General features: G+C 31.1%; 1 protein-coding gene across 1 annotated transcript; it reads right to left on the bottom strand.

Moving 5' to 3' along the window:
* Window positions 1-6,300: 6,300 nt before the first annotated feature.
* LOC109022035 (transcription factor RAX3-like) lies at window positions 6,301-7,833 on the bottom strand. Its single transcript, XM_019004820.2, has 3 exons — window positions 7,624-7,833; window positions 7,349-7,478; window positions 6,301-7,223 (listed from the first exon to the last, which is right to left on the bottom strand). The coding sequence occupies exons 1-3, from the start codon at window positions 7,757-7,759 to the stop codon at window positions 6,437-6,439; spliced, it is 1,053 nt and encodes a 350-aa protein (XP_018860365.2). The 5' UTR covers window positions 7,760-7,833; the 3' UTR covers window positions 6,301-6,436.
* Window positions 7,834-17,249: the final 9,416 nt, after the last annotated feature.

Raw genomic sequence — 17,249 nt, 5'->3', positions numbered from 1 at the left:
ATAAAAAATGTTATGTAAGTGAACCCAAAAAAAAATAAAATTAAACCAAGGGTTAAAATCTTAATAGCCTAAATTTCAGATAATACCCTTCCATTTCTCTTCACTGAAGGCTTTTGTTTTTTTAGGACCATTAGCATAAATGGAAAACGTTTTACAGCAGGGCATGATTCCAGAATACAAACTCTAAACAATAAAATAAACTAATGAATATTGAATCCATCACAGAGAGAGAGAGAGAGAGAGAGAGAGAGAGAGACCGTGGCTAATGGCAAGAGGTGCTACAAGCCTATAACAGAGCGAGGAATCAGACCGAAACAAGAGGTGCTGCGAGTATGCGATAGTGCGACAGATAGGACGTCATTTATCAAAGGTTGGGACAGTAGAAGGTAGATAAATTAGAGTAGGTCTTGTTGAATTTTAATGGGCGGAACCCGCGATATTATATTATATTGGGGGTATTAATCTCATTGTATAATACTTATTAATAATTACTACTCAATTTGACGATCGAGATTGATGTGATAATTAACTTTGTCAATGGACTTTTAAAGCGTTTACACATGTATTGACTAAATCCACAACAATTAATTATGCTCCAAAAGCAACACTAATTAAATTACCCACATGTATTGACAAAGCTACAAATTAAGTGGTCCACCAAAAAAATTAGAAAGAAAGTCATCGGAGACTGTTTCTCATGGCAATATCTGACCTCTACAGCTTGAATCGATCGTGTTGCGCGCATGGTACAATACGTTTTGACTTCAAATTAGGAGGTGTAATCGGTCCAGTTCAATTCGGTTTTAGATATATTTTAGAATCGAACTGGTATCCATATGATATACATATATTTTAGAATCGAACTGATTAAACTTATAAATCGATACTTCCAGTTTTATCAATTAGTCCAGTTTTATTGGGGGGTGCGTGTATGTGTGTGTATATATATATATATATATATATATATATATGTATGTATGTATGTATGTATAATAGTATCATATTGTGATATAATATTTGATTTTGTATGTTAGTAATAATATGCTTGGTTACATATATGCTAGTGATAATATGATAGTTACATACACTTTTTATATATATGAGTGTGTATATGATCAAATGTATAGAAATGTATTTATCAAAAAGAATATATATTATAATTTATTATGTCATAAAATGTATTTATCCCTAATATATATATATATATATATAGTTTTGATTAATAACATATGATCAAATGTCATGTTTAAGATTAAAATTTTATGTTATATTAATTTTATGTCTTAAAATTAAAAATTTTAATGATAATGTTATTTCAAATGGTATATTAAGATTTATATATAAGATTAATTTTATGTTATGTCAAATGTTATATCAATTTTATGTTATTAGATTATTATTCTACATAAATAATAAGATTTTAAAATTTAATGTTATATTAATTAACAATTTAGTATATAATATAAAAAATTAAAATATATATATGAACCAGTCCGGTATTAGAAATTGAAAAATCATAATCAAACTGGTTTTGACTAGTTTTCAAAAAAAATGAAATCGATATTAGACCTAACCCATAGATTTGGTCCGGTACTTCACCAGTTTTTTTTTTACCCCTACTTTGAATGAAAGCAATATATATTTTGCTTATTATTGTTTTTTTTTTTTAAAATCATCTAGCTCATGAATAACATAACATGTAACACATGCATACCATGCATCACGTTTTTTTTTTTTTTCTTTTTAATTTAATTTTATGTGGATTATTCAAGTGATGTGTCGGTAGAAGCTAGACTTGTAAGAAAAGTCGAACCCTAGGAGTGGGAAATTATTTAATTAAGAAAAGACAACCCGTAGACTTTACGACCAATTAACCAATGGAGCATATATTGTTCCAACACATGACTACCAACCTCTACCAAATAATCAACCTCTATTCTTCTAGCTAGCATGTTAAACGCTAATTTGAAACATAAAGCAAACGATCGCGATTCGATCGTATATATTTGGAAAAGAAATTTCATGATGTCATGCATGTTCTAGCTAGCTAGCTAGTAGTCACTGAGCATGAAATCAATGGCCGTAACGATTCACGAAAACAGTATCGGAAGATGTTGATTATAAGCTAGATGCCGTCTTGGTTGTCATCGACATAATCGTCAGGACATGAAAACAGTTCTTACTTGATATATATTAACAGATGGAGTATATCTATATCCATCTATATATATATATATATATATATATATAACATCGATCTATAAAAGACAACGGAAATTAATAAAAGACCGATGCATGGCGAGTTAGAGTGTTAATTAAAACTCTCGATCTACGTACCTAGCTACTACCTAGAAGAAAACTTCAAAGGCTGTCTAGGTTAATTTGGCAACCCCGAAGAGGACAACAATATTCCTCGGATGTTCTACTTCTATCCCTAGCGCTATATAATATATATATATATATATATATATATATATATATATATATTTATATAATATATTCAGCTCCAAGAGAAACTACAAGATTTTGAATAAGTAATGTCTCCTGCAACAATTGCCAGCTTTGTCTTGCCTTATTCCTCCTCGTCCTTTCAGTCAGTACTAGTGTACTACTCTTTTCCCTCTCGCTTCATCATTAATTAATCATCATTATTGTGTCCTAATTTTTTTGTAGCTAATTAAGTGCGTGCTCGATCGGATGTGGTGTTGAAAGCTCCTGCATGCATGCAACTAAAGTTCCAGGATCTGATATTGACTTTGCATGCCCTGTGTGTAAAATAATCTCATATTATTTGTAAATCATTTCTTAGATATGTTTATAAGAAATGAATAATTATTTCTTGTTAAACAGATTTTATAAGATGAATTAAGCTCATGAATTTTTTTTATAGTATCAGAACTTACTATAGGACAACTGCAAGGCCACACTAGCTATTTATCCCATGACAAGAATTAAAAAATAAAAATATTGACCTGCACATAAGGGAGAGCATTGAAGAATAATTTCATATTGTCTATAGACAAGGTCATGGGCATATTTATCAAGAATGAACAATCATCTCTTGTTGAATCGGTTTATGAAATTAATGAGTTAAGCCTATAAATTTATTCACCCTGCAATCTTGGGATCAACTCCTCGATCGGCGTGATATATGCCCATCAAGCCCCCAACAAACAACATTTCCAATAACCTCAAGCTGGAGATCATTGCGATGAACATTAAACAACTCAATGTGGCAGAAAAATTACGATCGGGAGAATACCCATGCTGCATGCATCTCAATTTTCAATTTCGAATATCCTGATCATAAAAATTAAGTAAAATATTGATTGATTAACAGCAAGTATATATATGCCACTAAGTTAGTGGAAGTACTGATCAGTAAGTGTCTTTCTTAATTTACGGGGACTTTAAATTAATCCACACATACGTACATGAGTCATCACTCTGATCTCCGTAAAGCTGCGATCGATCTCCATGTCACAATTCTAATCTCTTGGCTCCTACGTACGTACATACCAATAGGCCTGTGCAAGAAACCGATTGGCCCGTCCGTCAAGCCCGATCCGATCCGATCCGACCCGACCCGACCCGACCCGAAAAATCGGTTTTAACTAATGTTTGGGTTCAACCCGTACAACCCGGCAATCCACCTCTTTAAACACCCAAGCCCACATTTTTATCCTCTGCAGATGAAACCCTAGCCACTTCTCTTCCCGATACCATTCACCATCGCCTCTATTCCCTTCACGGTTTTGACAACACGCGATATTTCCTTTGCCACTCTCTTTGATTCTCTTTGTCCATGTCTCTACCCATTTCAACTTCTCTCATTTTGCAGACTCTAACCATTTGAATAAGTGCAGAATCACCGGCGCAAAGGGGACGAAACCTGGGCTATCTACAACACTCGGCAACTGCGTAAGAAAGTAAAGGGATGTTCTGGTCGAAGATCCCGTGTGCCATCGAAACTGTGAAGCTCTGCAGCAAATCTCCATCCCACTGGTCCTTCTCGATCTCTCTCTCTCTCTGCTGCTTTTCTCCGTTGCTTTCCTCCGCAACTCTGGGTGAAGTATTCCACAAAATCCGACAGGAATCACCAGCGCGAAGAGGTGGTGTTGTAGGGTTCAGCAACCATTTCTAGTTTGCTTGGGCGTGTACCCGGTAAGGGGAAAAAAGAAGAAGAAGAAGACGGTGGATCGGATCGGGCTCAAATGTTGAACAGGTTGCTCGGGTTGCATCCCTAATTAGAAGAAGACGGGTTGAATCTTCGGGTCGGGTCGAGCCGGGTCGGGCCGGGCCGGGCTTGCGCACCCAGAAGCACGGGTCGGATCGGATCGGGCTCAAATGTTGCTCGGGTTGCAACCCTACATACCAATTACGTCACAAATATACAAAATTTGGAACATCATATTCCAATTTTCTGAATTTTTAAGGACTTTTTCATTTGGGTTGTCTCTAGCTGTAAAGTCCGCGATCGATCCAAATATATATTGAGCAACAGTTAGCACCATTAATACCCCCATTTATCTGCATTTACGGAAAGAAAAAGGTGTGTGAATATCATTTGAGTGACTGGAATTATCTCAAACTAACTTTATTTGGAGTTGATCTGTCATTAATCTATATTTCATTAACTGTTCGTACTTAATAATTTATGTCTAATAATGTCGGACAAGATGCTTCCTTAAATTGAAGAAAAGAAATTAAGAAACCCACGTGAAAAGTGATGAACGTTATTTTGATATTCAATGTGATGCCATTAATTCCTATTTAGAGTACCCTCTAATTAATATTGGAATCTTAATTACTGTAAGTGAGACATGATGATCATGATCAGTACTTAAAAATGTCACGGATAGATCAACCCCGATTGAAAGCAAATTAAAGATAGAAGCTGATCAAAGGATTGATCAATCCTTGCAATTGATCGATACATATGACTATCGATTTTGTAATAAATTACTTCTTCTATTGATCCATCAGAACGACGAATAAAAATTATCATGAATTATTTTATGTTTCATGTGCTTGTCACATGTCTATATTAGTTTATTTGTACAATATACTATAAATAATGTACTCCAGTTCATTTTTGTATAACACATATACACGGAATTGATCCTGCAGTAAACTTAGGTTTTATTCCAAAAGGTTCCAAACCCTTCGACTGCTCCTCTATACGAGGGTTTCATCCCTTCTCTCTACTAGGGTTTTAACTTTACATGGTATCAAATGATTTTTCCTTCCATGGCGCCGTCTCACAAATCTGGGATGCTACCTAGCTCTCCCTTCTTTCTATCTTTACCCTAGTGATAGTCCTGGTGTCCTATTATAAGATGTCATATCAATTCAGAGTGTTGATCATATCAAATTAAGAGTGTTCATATATATGAACTTACCTAAACAACTTTAATTATATGTCATGTTGTGATAGAATGAGAATATATATTACGTTAGCTGTAATCTGAAAGTAACTTTTAATTTTTCCCGATAGACAGACAAATATTAATATAGAAGATTCTAATTTCTAGGCAATTTTATTAAATTTTCCTCATTCTTGTTGGAACTACATGAGATGGACTGATTTGATGTACTTTCACTGTTCTGATTGCAGACACGAAGAAACCAATAAAAGAAAGAAGCCATATTTTGATGCCCTAGTTCGCTAGAGTCGAGCAAGTCAGGGCCAAAACGTCAGAGCACCTTCCCAACTTTAGCTACTTTTTCATGGAGGATTCAGGGGAGCTTTGTGAAAGATACAGTTCATCCCATGTGTTCCAAAGAAAAAAAAAACATAGAAAGAGAGAGTAACTTTTTAAAATTATAATATATTAAGAAGTAGATAATAAATTTTATCAAACACTAGTGATTATTTGGTAGAGTATAACTAATCGATGTTGAGATATATATCTAAATATGAATATGAGTACACCGGCCCTTTAGATCAACAATCTCTAGAAAAGGTAAGAAAACATCATGCATGCAGCTAGCTATATCAGTATTTATTTCAAGAACTTAAACTAATGGCCGAAAGGAGTGGATTTTATGATGTAATAAATATGTATCAAATCTAATTATAAAAGACTTCAAGTTCCAGGAGAATCAATTTAACAATGTCACGGTTATATATGGTTGATCCTAGGATTCCTCAGCCGTGACATGCACCAACAAGCAATTCAATAAATAAAAAAATCATAGAAAAAGATAACCTAGGAGTGGAGGATTATTATTTAAGATAAAGCATATATAGATATATAATATCGGAAAGAACATCGATCATGATCTTGGGGAAAAAAATATATATGAGAAAGAACAGTCAGTATGAAAGTGCAAGAGTGCAGAACAAACAAGTCTCTGAGTGAATTCATTTCGGTTTTCTGAAATCCTGACAGCAAATTCTCTGTCGGTACAAATTTACACCGCCCACGTACAGCTAGCGCTGTGCCGGCGCAAAGTACCTCAAATTCTCAAAAGCAGAATCTTGCAGTTGTGGCAATCCTTGTTGACAATTTCCTTCGTGATGGTCGGACACCAAAGAGCTTATATCTCCCCAACTGGAGCTTTCGCCAGAAATGGAAGCTGTTGCAGTGCTAGCATTGATCATTTCCATTCCATAAAACCCCTCCAACCCATGATCTAATTGAGGTGGGTTTTCATAGCCAAACTCACAAAGCTGGTTTGGGAAGTCTTCAAGCCTTTGAAACATGTTGGACAATTGATCAGTACAAGTTTTGTCACTGCAATTCGTAGCTGCCGAAAAAGTACTAGCAAGAAAACTCGATGTGTTCGCATATGGTTGATGATCTTGAGGCGAGGAAATAATCCCAATGGGGTATTGAAAATTAGTGGTGGTGGTGGTGGCGGTACTGTTTGGTTGATGATCCGAAAAGTTTTCCCCCAGTTTGATCAGCAAACTCCTTAGAGTACTTACTTGGTCCTGATCCAGATCAGTAGGGCCTTGGTCTGAACTCATTACTGTCGCTGCTGCAGGGATCTCTGCAGACCAGTATGGGCTCTGGTTCATGACTCCAGGAACCATAAAGGTCTGATCACAGCTCTCTCTCTTCATGATCTCTTGCTTCAGGCTGTTACCTCGGCGAGCCCGAGTCTGTTGGTCTTTGCGCTGCCTGCCAAGGAGCTTCTTCTTCAGCCTCGTGTTCCAGTAGTTTTTTATATCATTATCAGTTCGTCCGGGTAATTGCCCTGCGATGATGGACCACCTGTATACACACCAAGATATATAACTTCAATTTTTTCGATTCCATCAACGATTGTCGTGCACAGTATCTTACAGAGAAAAGGGTTATCAGATCGATATTTTGGGGACGATTGAGGAATTACGTACCTGCTTCCAATACTTAGAAAAAGGCTACAAATAATGTTATCTTCTTCCTCTGAAAACCCGCCGTGCTTAAGGTTTGGCCGAAGATAATTCAACCATCTAAGGCGGCAGCTCTTTCCGCATCTCTTAAGGCCTGAATTACATGCAATACGAGAATAATTAATATTATATATTCTGCAAATTAGAATTTGATTGTATCTGGGTTTTTATTTATAGGGAGAAGTGGCAGTACTGGCAATTATAAAGAAAGGTTCATAGATTTTATAAGTAGTACGTACCTATCTTCTGGGGCAAGGCTATCCAGTTGCCGCCGGTGCCATGCTGCTCGATGTAAGTCTTGAGTTTGTCATCTTCCTCAGGCGACCATGGACCTTTCTTGACGTTGGCCTTGTCACAGCAAGGAGCTCTCCCCATGTTTTCTCTGGGTTGTAATTGCGAGGTGCTTTCCCAAGACTAAGCCTCAATCGGGTAGCTTTATTTGAAGTTGATGATAGTGATAATGATAATGTAATATATATAATAAAGACAGAGAGAAAAGGAAGTTGGAGACTATAATGGCTGGAGGAAGACAGACATGGCACGGTCACTGGATTTCAAAAGGGAAATGAGAAAAAGATGAGCCTTTGTGAATTAAAATAATTATAAAATTATTGGAAATGCCAGAATAGGAGACCAGGGTTTTTCTCATTTGTCTTTCTTAATCCAGAATCTAGACATGTGTCCGCCATCCTCCTTGACTCTCTCTCTCTCTCTCTCTCTCTCACTCATATTAATGCATGTCTGGTACATGATACATCTTACTTCTCATGTATCGATACATACATATATGGTATAGTTGAATAAGTGTACCCGACTATGGATGCATGGTTAAAAAGATCAGACAGGAGCTTTTGTTGAATGGTTCCTCCTAGATAAGAGTACTACGTATAGCCTCAAAAATCACATATGTTAAAGAATATTGTGATGTCATCAGTACTACATATATGAGTGTCACCCACATGAAATGGCTCTAAAGAAAACCAACAAGAGAAGATTTCCATGAAAGGAACTACCTAGCTAGTATATAGAGTTGTACACAATCTATTCTAGTTTTCTCATAACTTTTTGTAGCTCTCGGGGTATTTACTATATATTTTGTCTTGGATAGATCATCATAAAATTATATTATTTTCGACGAAAATGATTATTTATAATGAGAATAAGTTTATTTTAATAAAAAATAATTATTTTAATAAAAATAATTAATCATAAATAAACAATTTTCTTATAATAATATCTCATATTATACCGTTACGAGACACGGTACATCGTCCAACCTATCTAATCTCAACGAGTAGTACTAGTACTAGAGTACCGGACCCAAGACTTATCCCTGATCAATATATATATATATATATATATATATATATATATATATATATGTATATAGAAGATTAGAAGTTGTCAATTAGTAGTATATGCATTAATCATGTTAGAATGATGAGGGACTTTTTGGTTTGTGGTAGGTGACCAAATCGCCACTAACACGAAATTACCTTGATGCTACCGGGATATTGATCATCAATCAGCTAGCGCGCGTACTGCTCATGCATGCTAGCTAGCTAGCTCATGATCATCATATATCATGGTTTGAATGCATGAAATTTAATTATAAACTATGGCAAAACTTTCAAATTACAGCAACAATAATGGATGCCTTTTGGGTATACATATATAATATAGCCAAGGTCTACTTTAATTAATTATAGATTGGTCCTTAAAGGAGAAAAGCTTGATGGGCTCAACCACTTATACTAACATATTTCACATGTAATTTGGGACCCAAATTGATATTATTAAAGATATGATCAGATGCGTCACAAATTAGCAGACCTTCTCTGTCTGTTTATAATTCTGATTTCATACTAATCCCATAATTATTCTATATATATACTTTTTAACATAATATAATATATATATATATATATATATGTATATATATATATGATCAAGATGCAATATTCATATACAAGTTTTCCAGTACTAGTAATCAAGAATGAGGTAGCCGGCTGGTGTCACGTCAAATAGAAAAAATCTACACAACTTCTTACTATTCACTACAAGAAAAAGGGTATTTGTGACTATTTGTTTGAGACGAAAGACTATTTGTGACTAAAAAAGACTCATTTTAACTGTAAATAGTCATTTCGTTAGAATTTACTAGTTGCAAATAAATAGTTTTTTTATAGTGATTCACACAACTTCCACACATCACACTTTTTTTAATTTTTATTATTTTTTTCTTTTATCAAATATTTAATATATGAATAATGAATAAAAGAATCGAATTAGTTTAAAAAGAATAAATTAAGAAAGAAAATTTTAAAAAATATTAAAAATTAAAAAAAAATATAGTGTATGGAGATTGGAAAGGTTGTGTAGCATTACTCTGTCAAATATTGCATCACAAATTAATTAATTTAAGCATTATTCCTAATTAATTGCCTGATTATTGGGCTATATATTAGTGTGTATATATATATATATATATATATTTATTCAAACACGAAACTCAGAGATCGAGAGTGTATATAGTACTCCACTTGAGGACCGCCTGTATGAATGCCGTAAGAAAATGTGAAAATTATTTATTTATCATCAATTATTTTTTATAAAAATAATTATTTAGTATCAAAATAAATTAATTTTTCATCACAAATAATCATTACCCTCATAAATAATCCATAAAAAATACGCATTTTTCTTACCGCCCGCAGAAAGCCAGAGGCTGACTTAAAATTCTAAGATGAAAGGTCATAAAGTCGAAGTTGGCATTATATAATGGTCGTTGCTTTTTCAATGTGATCAGATTTGTCTTCTAGAATTTTCACTGCATTTTCTTCCTATATAGTTTTATTTTTTCAATATTATCTCTCAATATTTTCTTTATCTCGATGAAATATAAATAAAAGTTTTTCTTGTAATTCATATGCTATCTTAAACAAACTTATTTACGACGATAACGATTATTTATAATAAAATTAAACAGATTTTTTTTAATAAAAAATAATTATTTTTATTCACAAATAAATAATTTTTTCTTTTTTTTAAGATACACTCTCCCTCTTCTACCATTGTCCTTGTCTTTTAGTTATATTCTCTCTCTCTCTCTCTCTCTAAATCACTATCTTTAATGTAATAAGACTTTTGTACAACCCTTCAAACACGGAAAAGAAGGAAACGGTCTTCTAGGTAGGCCACTGATCTCTGTATGATCACCCAATGAATGAATGAATGATATATATTTTTTTACTTCACAGCCTATTTGTGGGTTACTTTGGTCAACCTAGCTAGCTAGCTATTATCTATTATAACTTGCTTTGAAACAGTACTCCTTTTCTTTCACATATAGCATGCATGCATGCATGCATGTATGTGAGCGAAGACATTTACAAGAGTAGTTCTGTTCACACAGCCTGTTCGTACTGGCTTCCAAAATCCAATGAATGCCATTATATTATTGGGCAATGAAGCATCTGATACATAGTGGTGAAAAAAAAAAAAAAACCTTCATCGAAATTATTTGCTTCTAGAAGTAGAAGAAAGGTGTACTTTTTCCTAACATGTTGAAAGAAAGGTGCAGTCTAAGAAATATGGGGCAGACACAAAATGAAAATACATCTTAATTTGTATATAATTCGATAAAACATATATATATATATATTTATATATGTGAGGAATGCTACACAACCTCTCATTCTCTACACACCATATTTTTTAAAAATTTTAAAATTTTTTTTAATTTCTTTTTAGTTTATTCTTTTTAAACTAATTCAGTTTTTCTATTCATTATTTATATATTAAATATTTAATAAAAGAAAAAAATAATAAAAATTAAAAAAAATGTGGTGTGTAGAAGTTGTGTGAATAATAAGAGGTTGTGTAGATTTTTTGTATATATATATATATATCTGCGCCTTGCGCTATAACTTAAAAGTGGCTATGCAGGTACTGTTCATTACTGTTGATGTTACTGTTCATCAACAGTAATGAACAGTGTATTTTTTTTTTTTTTTTTTTTCGCATGTTTTTTTCCGCAAATGTTTATATTATCTCTTTTTCTTTAAATAGACTTTTTTTTGTATTTATCTAAAGAGTAAAATAAATTATTACTTCTGTCAAATGCTTGCTTTATAGTCGGATTGTTATGTAATTGTTATTTATAATTCTTGAATTTTTAGTGATTATATTAGAATTTGTAAAAGCAAGTATATATAATTGAATTGATTGGATCAAATTTGTGTGATAAGTATTTTTTAGATTTTTATTTAAGTTATTTAGACTTTTATAGAGTAATACTAAAAGTGATATATCATTTTTAATCTTCAGATTTAATCTAACGGTAGAAGTTTAAATATTGATTTAAACTAACATAAAATAGATAATTAAAATATAAATATTCTATCATACACTTAAAATTAACTTCAATTTAAAGTAACATCAACAGTAATGAACAGTGTAGAGTTTTTTTTTTTTTTTTGCATGTTTTTTTCCGCAAATGTTTATATTATCTCTTTCTCTTTAAATACACTTTTTTTTGTATTTATCTAAAGAGTAAAATAAATTATTACTTCTGTCAAATGCTTGCTTTATAGTCGAATTGTTATGTAATTGTTATTTATAATTCTTGAATTTTTAGTGATTATATTAGAATTTGTAAAAACAAGTATATATAATTGAATTGATTGGATCAAATTTGTGTGATAAGTATTTTTTAGATTTTTATTTAAGTTATTTAGAATTTTATAGAGTAATACTAAAAGTGATATATCATTTTTAATCTTCAGATTTAATCTAACGGTAGAAGTTTAAATATTGATTTAAACTAACATAAAATAGATAATTAAAATATAAATATTCTATCATACACTTAAAATTAACTTCAATTTATATATATATATATATTTGTCGATATCTTAAAATAGGCTATCATATTACTGTTAATCAACAGTAATAAACAGTAAATAAGCTGTGTGGTTTTTTTTTTCGCATATTCATATACTGTTCATTACTGTTATGAACAGTAAAGAGGTTTTTTTTTTTTTTTTCATGTTTGTTTTGTTTTTTTGTTTCTTTTTAGGTTCGTCTGTGTGAATGTCAGTGTCCGATGTAATACCACAATTGTGCGTGGGGAATGAAAGAGAGAGAGAAATGAAAGGTGGGGAAAAATATTGATTTATAGGTTTTAAATTACAACTCTTCATCTTTAATTTTCAGATTTAATCTAACGATAGAAGTTTAAATATTGATTTAAACTAACATAAAATAGATAATTAAAATACTAATTTTTTATCATTAAATAAATAATAAAATTTTACTGTACATTTTTAAGAAAAAAATTATCTAATTAATTTGAATTTTTAATATAATTTAAATTTCATAATAAATGATGAACATAAATAAATAATAATTTTATTTTTATACATTAAAATATTTTAATATTCAAAGTTATATTTTATTTTTTTTTTTAATTTGATAGATGTGGCAAACGTGCTTTGCACGTTTATCACCACTAGTATATATATATGCTGCTATGCAATCTTAAAAGATGGTTTAGTTGTCTTAATGCAGCTGCGTTTAAATGTTGAATTAAGTTGAGTTTAATTGAGATGAAAGTTAAAAATTAAAAAAATATTATTAGAATATTATTTTTTAATATTATTATTATTTTAAAATTTGAAAAAGTTAAATTATTTATTATATTTTATATTAAAATTTAAAAAGATTGTAATGATTAAAACATGATTTTACCGACAATTAACAGCTATGGCTGCCTTGTCATGTGTTGAGACTACGTACATCGTGTGGTCAAAAGTTAATTAGACTAGTCATGTGGTCGGATGTAGACCTCATCCAACTATCAATTCAATTCAATGGGGATGCATTAATAGATAAGAAAAACCCCCGCATCTAATGATCTAGTACTTAAGGTGAAACCGCGCGTAGCCGTCGGTGGAAGTACTGCATGGCGGCTTCATGGGTAATATTCCTGAGTAAATCCATATATATATATATATATATATAAATCATGTTGAAAATTCGTCATGTACATCTAGAAACACATGAATATTGTAAGAAGATCATCATGATCATCTTGAAACAATGTGAGGGACTTTAATTAGGGTCTTGACTCAGCTTGCATGGCATAATATTCCAGCTTGTCTTTTTTCAACCTTAATTGCAACGGAACGTCTTTGAACTATAGTTTATTTGGAAGGATATGAATATCGATCCATCCAGAAACTCCAGTACTTCCTCTGCATTTAAAATGCATCAAGTACACCAACACTGATTTTTAGGAAAAGCATGATCTGATATTAATGGAACTGGAGCTGGAGTGGTCAGATTTTTTGTAGATGTTAAGGAAGTTGGAGGGTAGAGATTGGATTATATAGGTTATATAGGTAGAGATTAGATCTTTGCACACTAATTTGTGTTCGTGTCGTGTCAAGCTATAAGTATTAGATTATATCAGTCCATTCAAATCTAATCCGTTTAATTAACGAGTGACACAACACAGCCTACTTAACCTATTAATTAGTAATTAAATTTTAGAGAAATGACATTTGTAATCCTAAAGTGTACAGGACTTGTACTCCCTAAGACTGTATTTACCATTACTCTAACTTTTATTTGATTAATTACATATATATGATTCATTAATTGGTTTCATATAAATGAGTTGAGTTGACTCGTATATTTATTTTTTTACCCCAATTAATATAATTTTATATATACTATAAGGAAATTATATAAATAATTCACAATTTCAAATGAAGTCATAAAAAATATTTTATTATCAATATTCAAACTAATAATATATAAGAAAACTAATATTTTCATAAAATTAAATTAAATATTAACAAAAAAAAATATAATAAATTTGAGATATAACCTAGTATTAAATTATTAATATCACGTACTAATATTAATATCACGTATTCTCAACAACAAAAAAAGATATATAAGATTAAGCATTTATTAAATTTAAAAATAAAATTTATTTATATTATGTGGATTGATTATAAGTTTAGCTTATTAACCTACAATTGACCTATTTATTAATTAATTGTCTTATCAGATTAATCTGTTTTGATCCAAACTCATTTATATCAAATCTAAAATTAATACCTCTTATTTCATACTGTGTTTATATCGGATTCATGTGTCATGTCATGAATTACCACTCTTAAATAAAATAAATTTAGGGAAAAAATGGTTATTAATTTAATAATTATTATGCCCTGTAAGCATGACATTACCCTGACGGAAGAAAGGATTCACAAACTTTGACCTATACAAAATCCTTCCAAGAAGAAAATCAATTGAATCTTAATTAGTATCAGTTTTAACTTTTCCTTCACTCCAACCAAAAGTTGAGTCGGCTGCACAGTTTTTTCCTCCTTGATGATTTGTTTAAGTTAAAAACCTAAATAGTAAAAGGCGATATCAAAAGAAAATGCTAATTGAGAAATAAAATCTTGAAAAAGTTATATAATATTGGCAATTACTTCGTATCCAGAGAACAATACCATGGGTCCATGACCTGACGTTTTCATTGAATTACCAGATGATACGTTTTTCACGTGTGATGAAAATAATTATTTATAATGAGAATAATTATGTCTAATTTTTTTTTCATAATTTTTTTAAATTTATTTTCTCTCATTTTATTTAATTATTATAATTTTTTTAAAATTTTTACATAAAATTAGTATTAAAATAAATAATTCAATCTTTTCAAATTTTAAAATAAAAATAATATTAAAAAATATATTCTAAAAATATTTTATTCAACTTTTAACTTTAATTTTAATTCATCTCATCTCATAACTATGAAAATAAACGAGGTCATTTTGACAGAAAATATATAATAATTTTTGTAAAAAATAAACAATTTTTTTATAATTAATATATATATATATATAGACGTGTTTAAGTTTCGAAACATAGCTTTGCTTAGTAAATCACACCTTTAATTCCTGCATTTAAATATCAAAGATTTGATAGTTGACATCTTTTAAGAAAAACATAATATCTTTTGACATGATTAAGCAATTTAAAATTAAAACGAGCTTCGTTTGTAACTTAAATCTATCTCAACTCATAATTATAATTTTTTCAAATCTCCACATAAAATATAATAAATAATTTAACTTTTTTAAATCTCAAAATAATAATAATATTAAAAACTAATATTCTAACAATATTTTATCATTCAACTCAACTCAACTCAAATCAACATCCAAACACAGCCTAAATATTTAAAATACTCTTATCTTCTTTTCTCTTTAACACTCCAACTTCTTTATTAGTCAATATTAATTTATTTCGACTAGATGCCACGTTTAACTAATTCCACAATTGCACTATAAATATAATAAAAAATAGAAGATAATTAAAAATGACTATTTTTATGTTGTGCATCAGTACGCATGTTTATCATGACTATAATTTAGGGTATGTTAACTTGTTAACACCTGAGATATATAGAGTGTTCTTTTGATTACGGAATAAGAAACCAAAGCATAGTATTGTTATTATTGTAAATATTACGCGAGCACAACATTAATTATAGAATTGAGTGGTAGCTAGTCTCATTTCATCAATTTTTCTTTTCTAATTCGAATCTCGAATTTTAGAATTTTTAACATTTTTAATAGCTGAAACGTTAGCACGTATGGTTATATGCGTAAAATTATACCTATAGATAGCATTTTTCAAATATAATTTTATTTCCCGAATGTGGATAATGCAGTACTCTCAACTTACCACCATATATATATCATGTAATGAAAATTGTTTATATAAACATCATTTTTAATTGGCATGCATGGCATTCTATGATAGAATGAACATACTTGGGAGCACTATGGTATTATTGAAGTGTTGCTCCTGTTAAGTAAAATGGGTGGAAACCCACTTATTGGTTCTTGCGAGAGGTCCCAACTTTTGCTAACTCAACGTTAGGGATGCTACTTGCCCATGTGGGGGCAGGGTAGCCCCTTCTGGGTAGGGGCTAGGCTTATCACCCCCGCATCCTAGGGGCGTGGTGCAGGAGTGGGGGTAGACACCTCATCCCACTAAATTCAAAAATTATTTATGGTCTAAAAGTGATAAAAAAAAACTATCTAAATTGTAATTTCAAACTTGTAAATATGACCATAATTTAAAAAATAATAACATAGTTTTCAAATTTTTTAGTGTATATTTTGTGTAAGTTATAGTGTGATATAATGTGACCTTTATATAGGAAGTCAATACAATACAAGTGTCTTATTTAAGCAATGTGAGTCAGGCTATACCACACTATAACTTGCACATATTAAATAAAAATTATACTTGTTACATATTACTATATTTATATATAGTAAAGTTATTAATACATATTTATAAATATATATATAAAATATATGTAAGTAGGCGGAGTCGGGGACTGGCCAAGGATCCTGCCCCCCACATGGGAGAAGCGGGGTGGACGGGGGCGAGGTAGTGGGGTGCTGGCACCTGCTGCCTATCCCTACTCAACGAGCATCTTTGGGCACCATGCAAAGAGTGCAAGAGAGAAAAATAAAATCCGTAGTGCATCAGCCAATCAGGGAAGTAAATTCTTGAACACTTTTTTAATTTTAAGCCTTGTTATTCCCTGCAAAATAACAAACCCCATAAACAAATCTTGGCCATGTATTAGCGGTTTTAATTTAAAATTTGAGTTTGTTGCAAAATCACTTGAGATTTTCACGTTTTCCCAATTTGTAGTATCAGTTTTCAACTTTCACATAAATGATAAACAAACTCGTTCTAACGGGAGGTTATATAAGAATACCTAATTGCAAGTTTATTCGTGTAAATACGGACCTAATTG

This window comes from Juglans regia, chromosome 8 (assembly GCF_001411555.2).
Source record: "Juglans regia cultivar Chandler chromosome 8, Walnut 2.0, whole genome shotgun sequence".
Taxonomy (NCBI): domain Eukaryota; kingdom Viridiplantae; phylum Streptophyta; class Magnoliopsida; order Fagales; family Juglandaceae; genus Juglans; species Juglans regia.
Note: the sequence above shows the minus strand (reverse complement) of the source record. Positions and strands in the feature narration are given on the sequence as shown.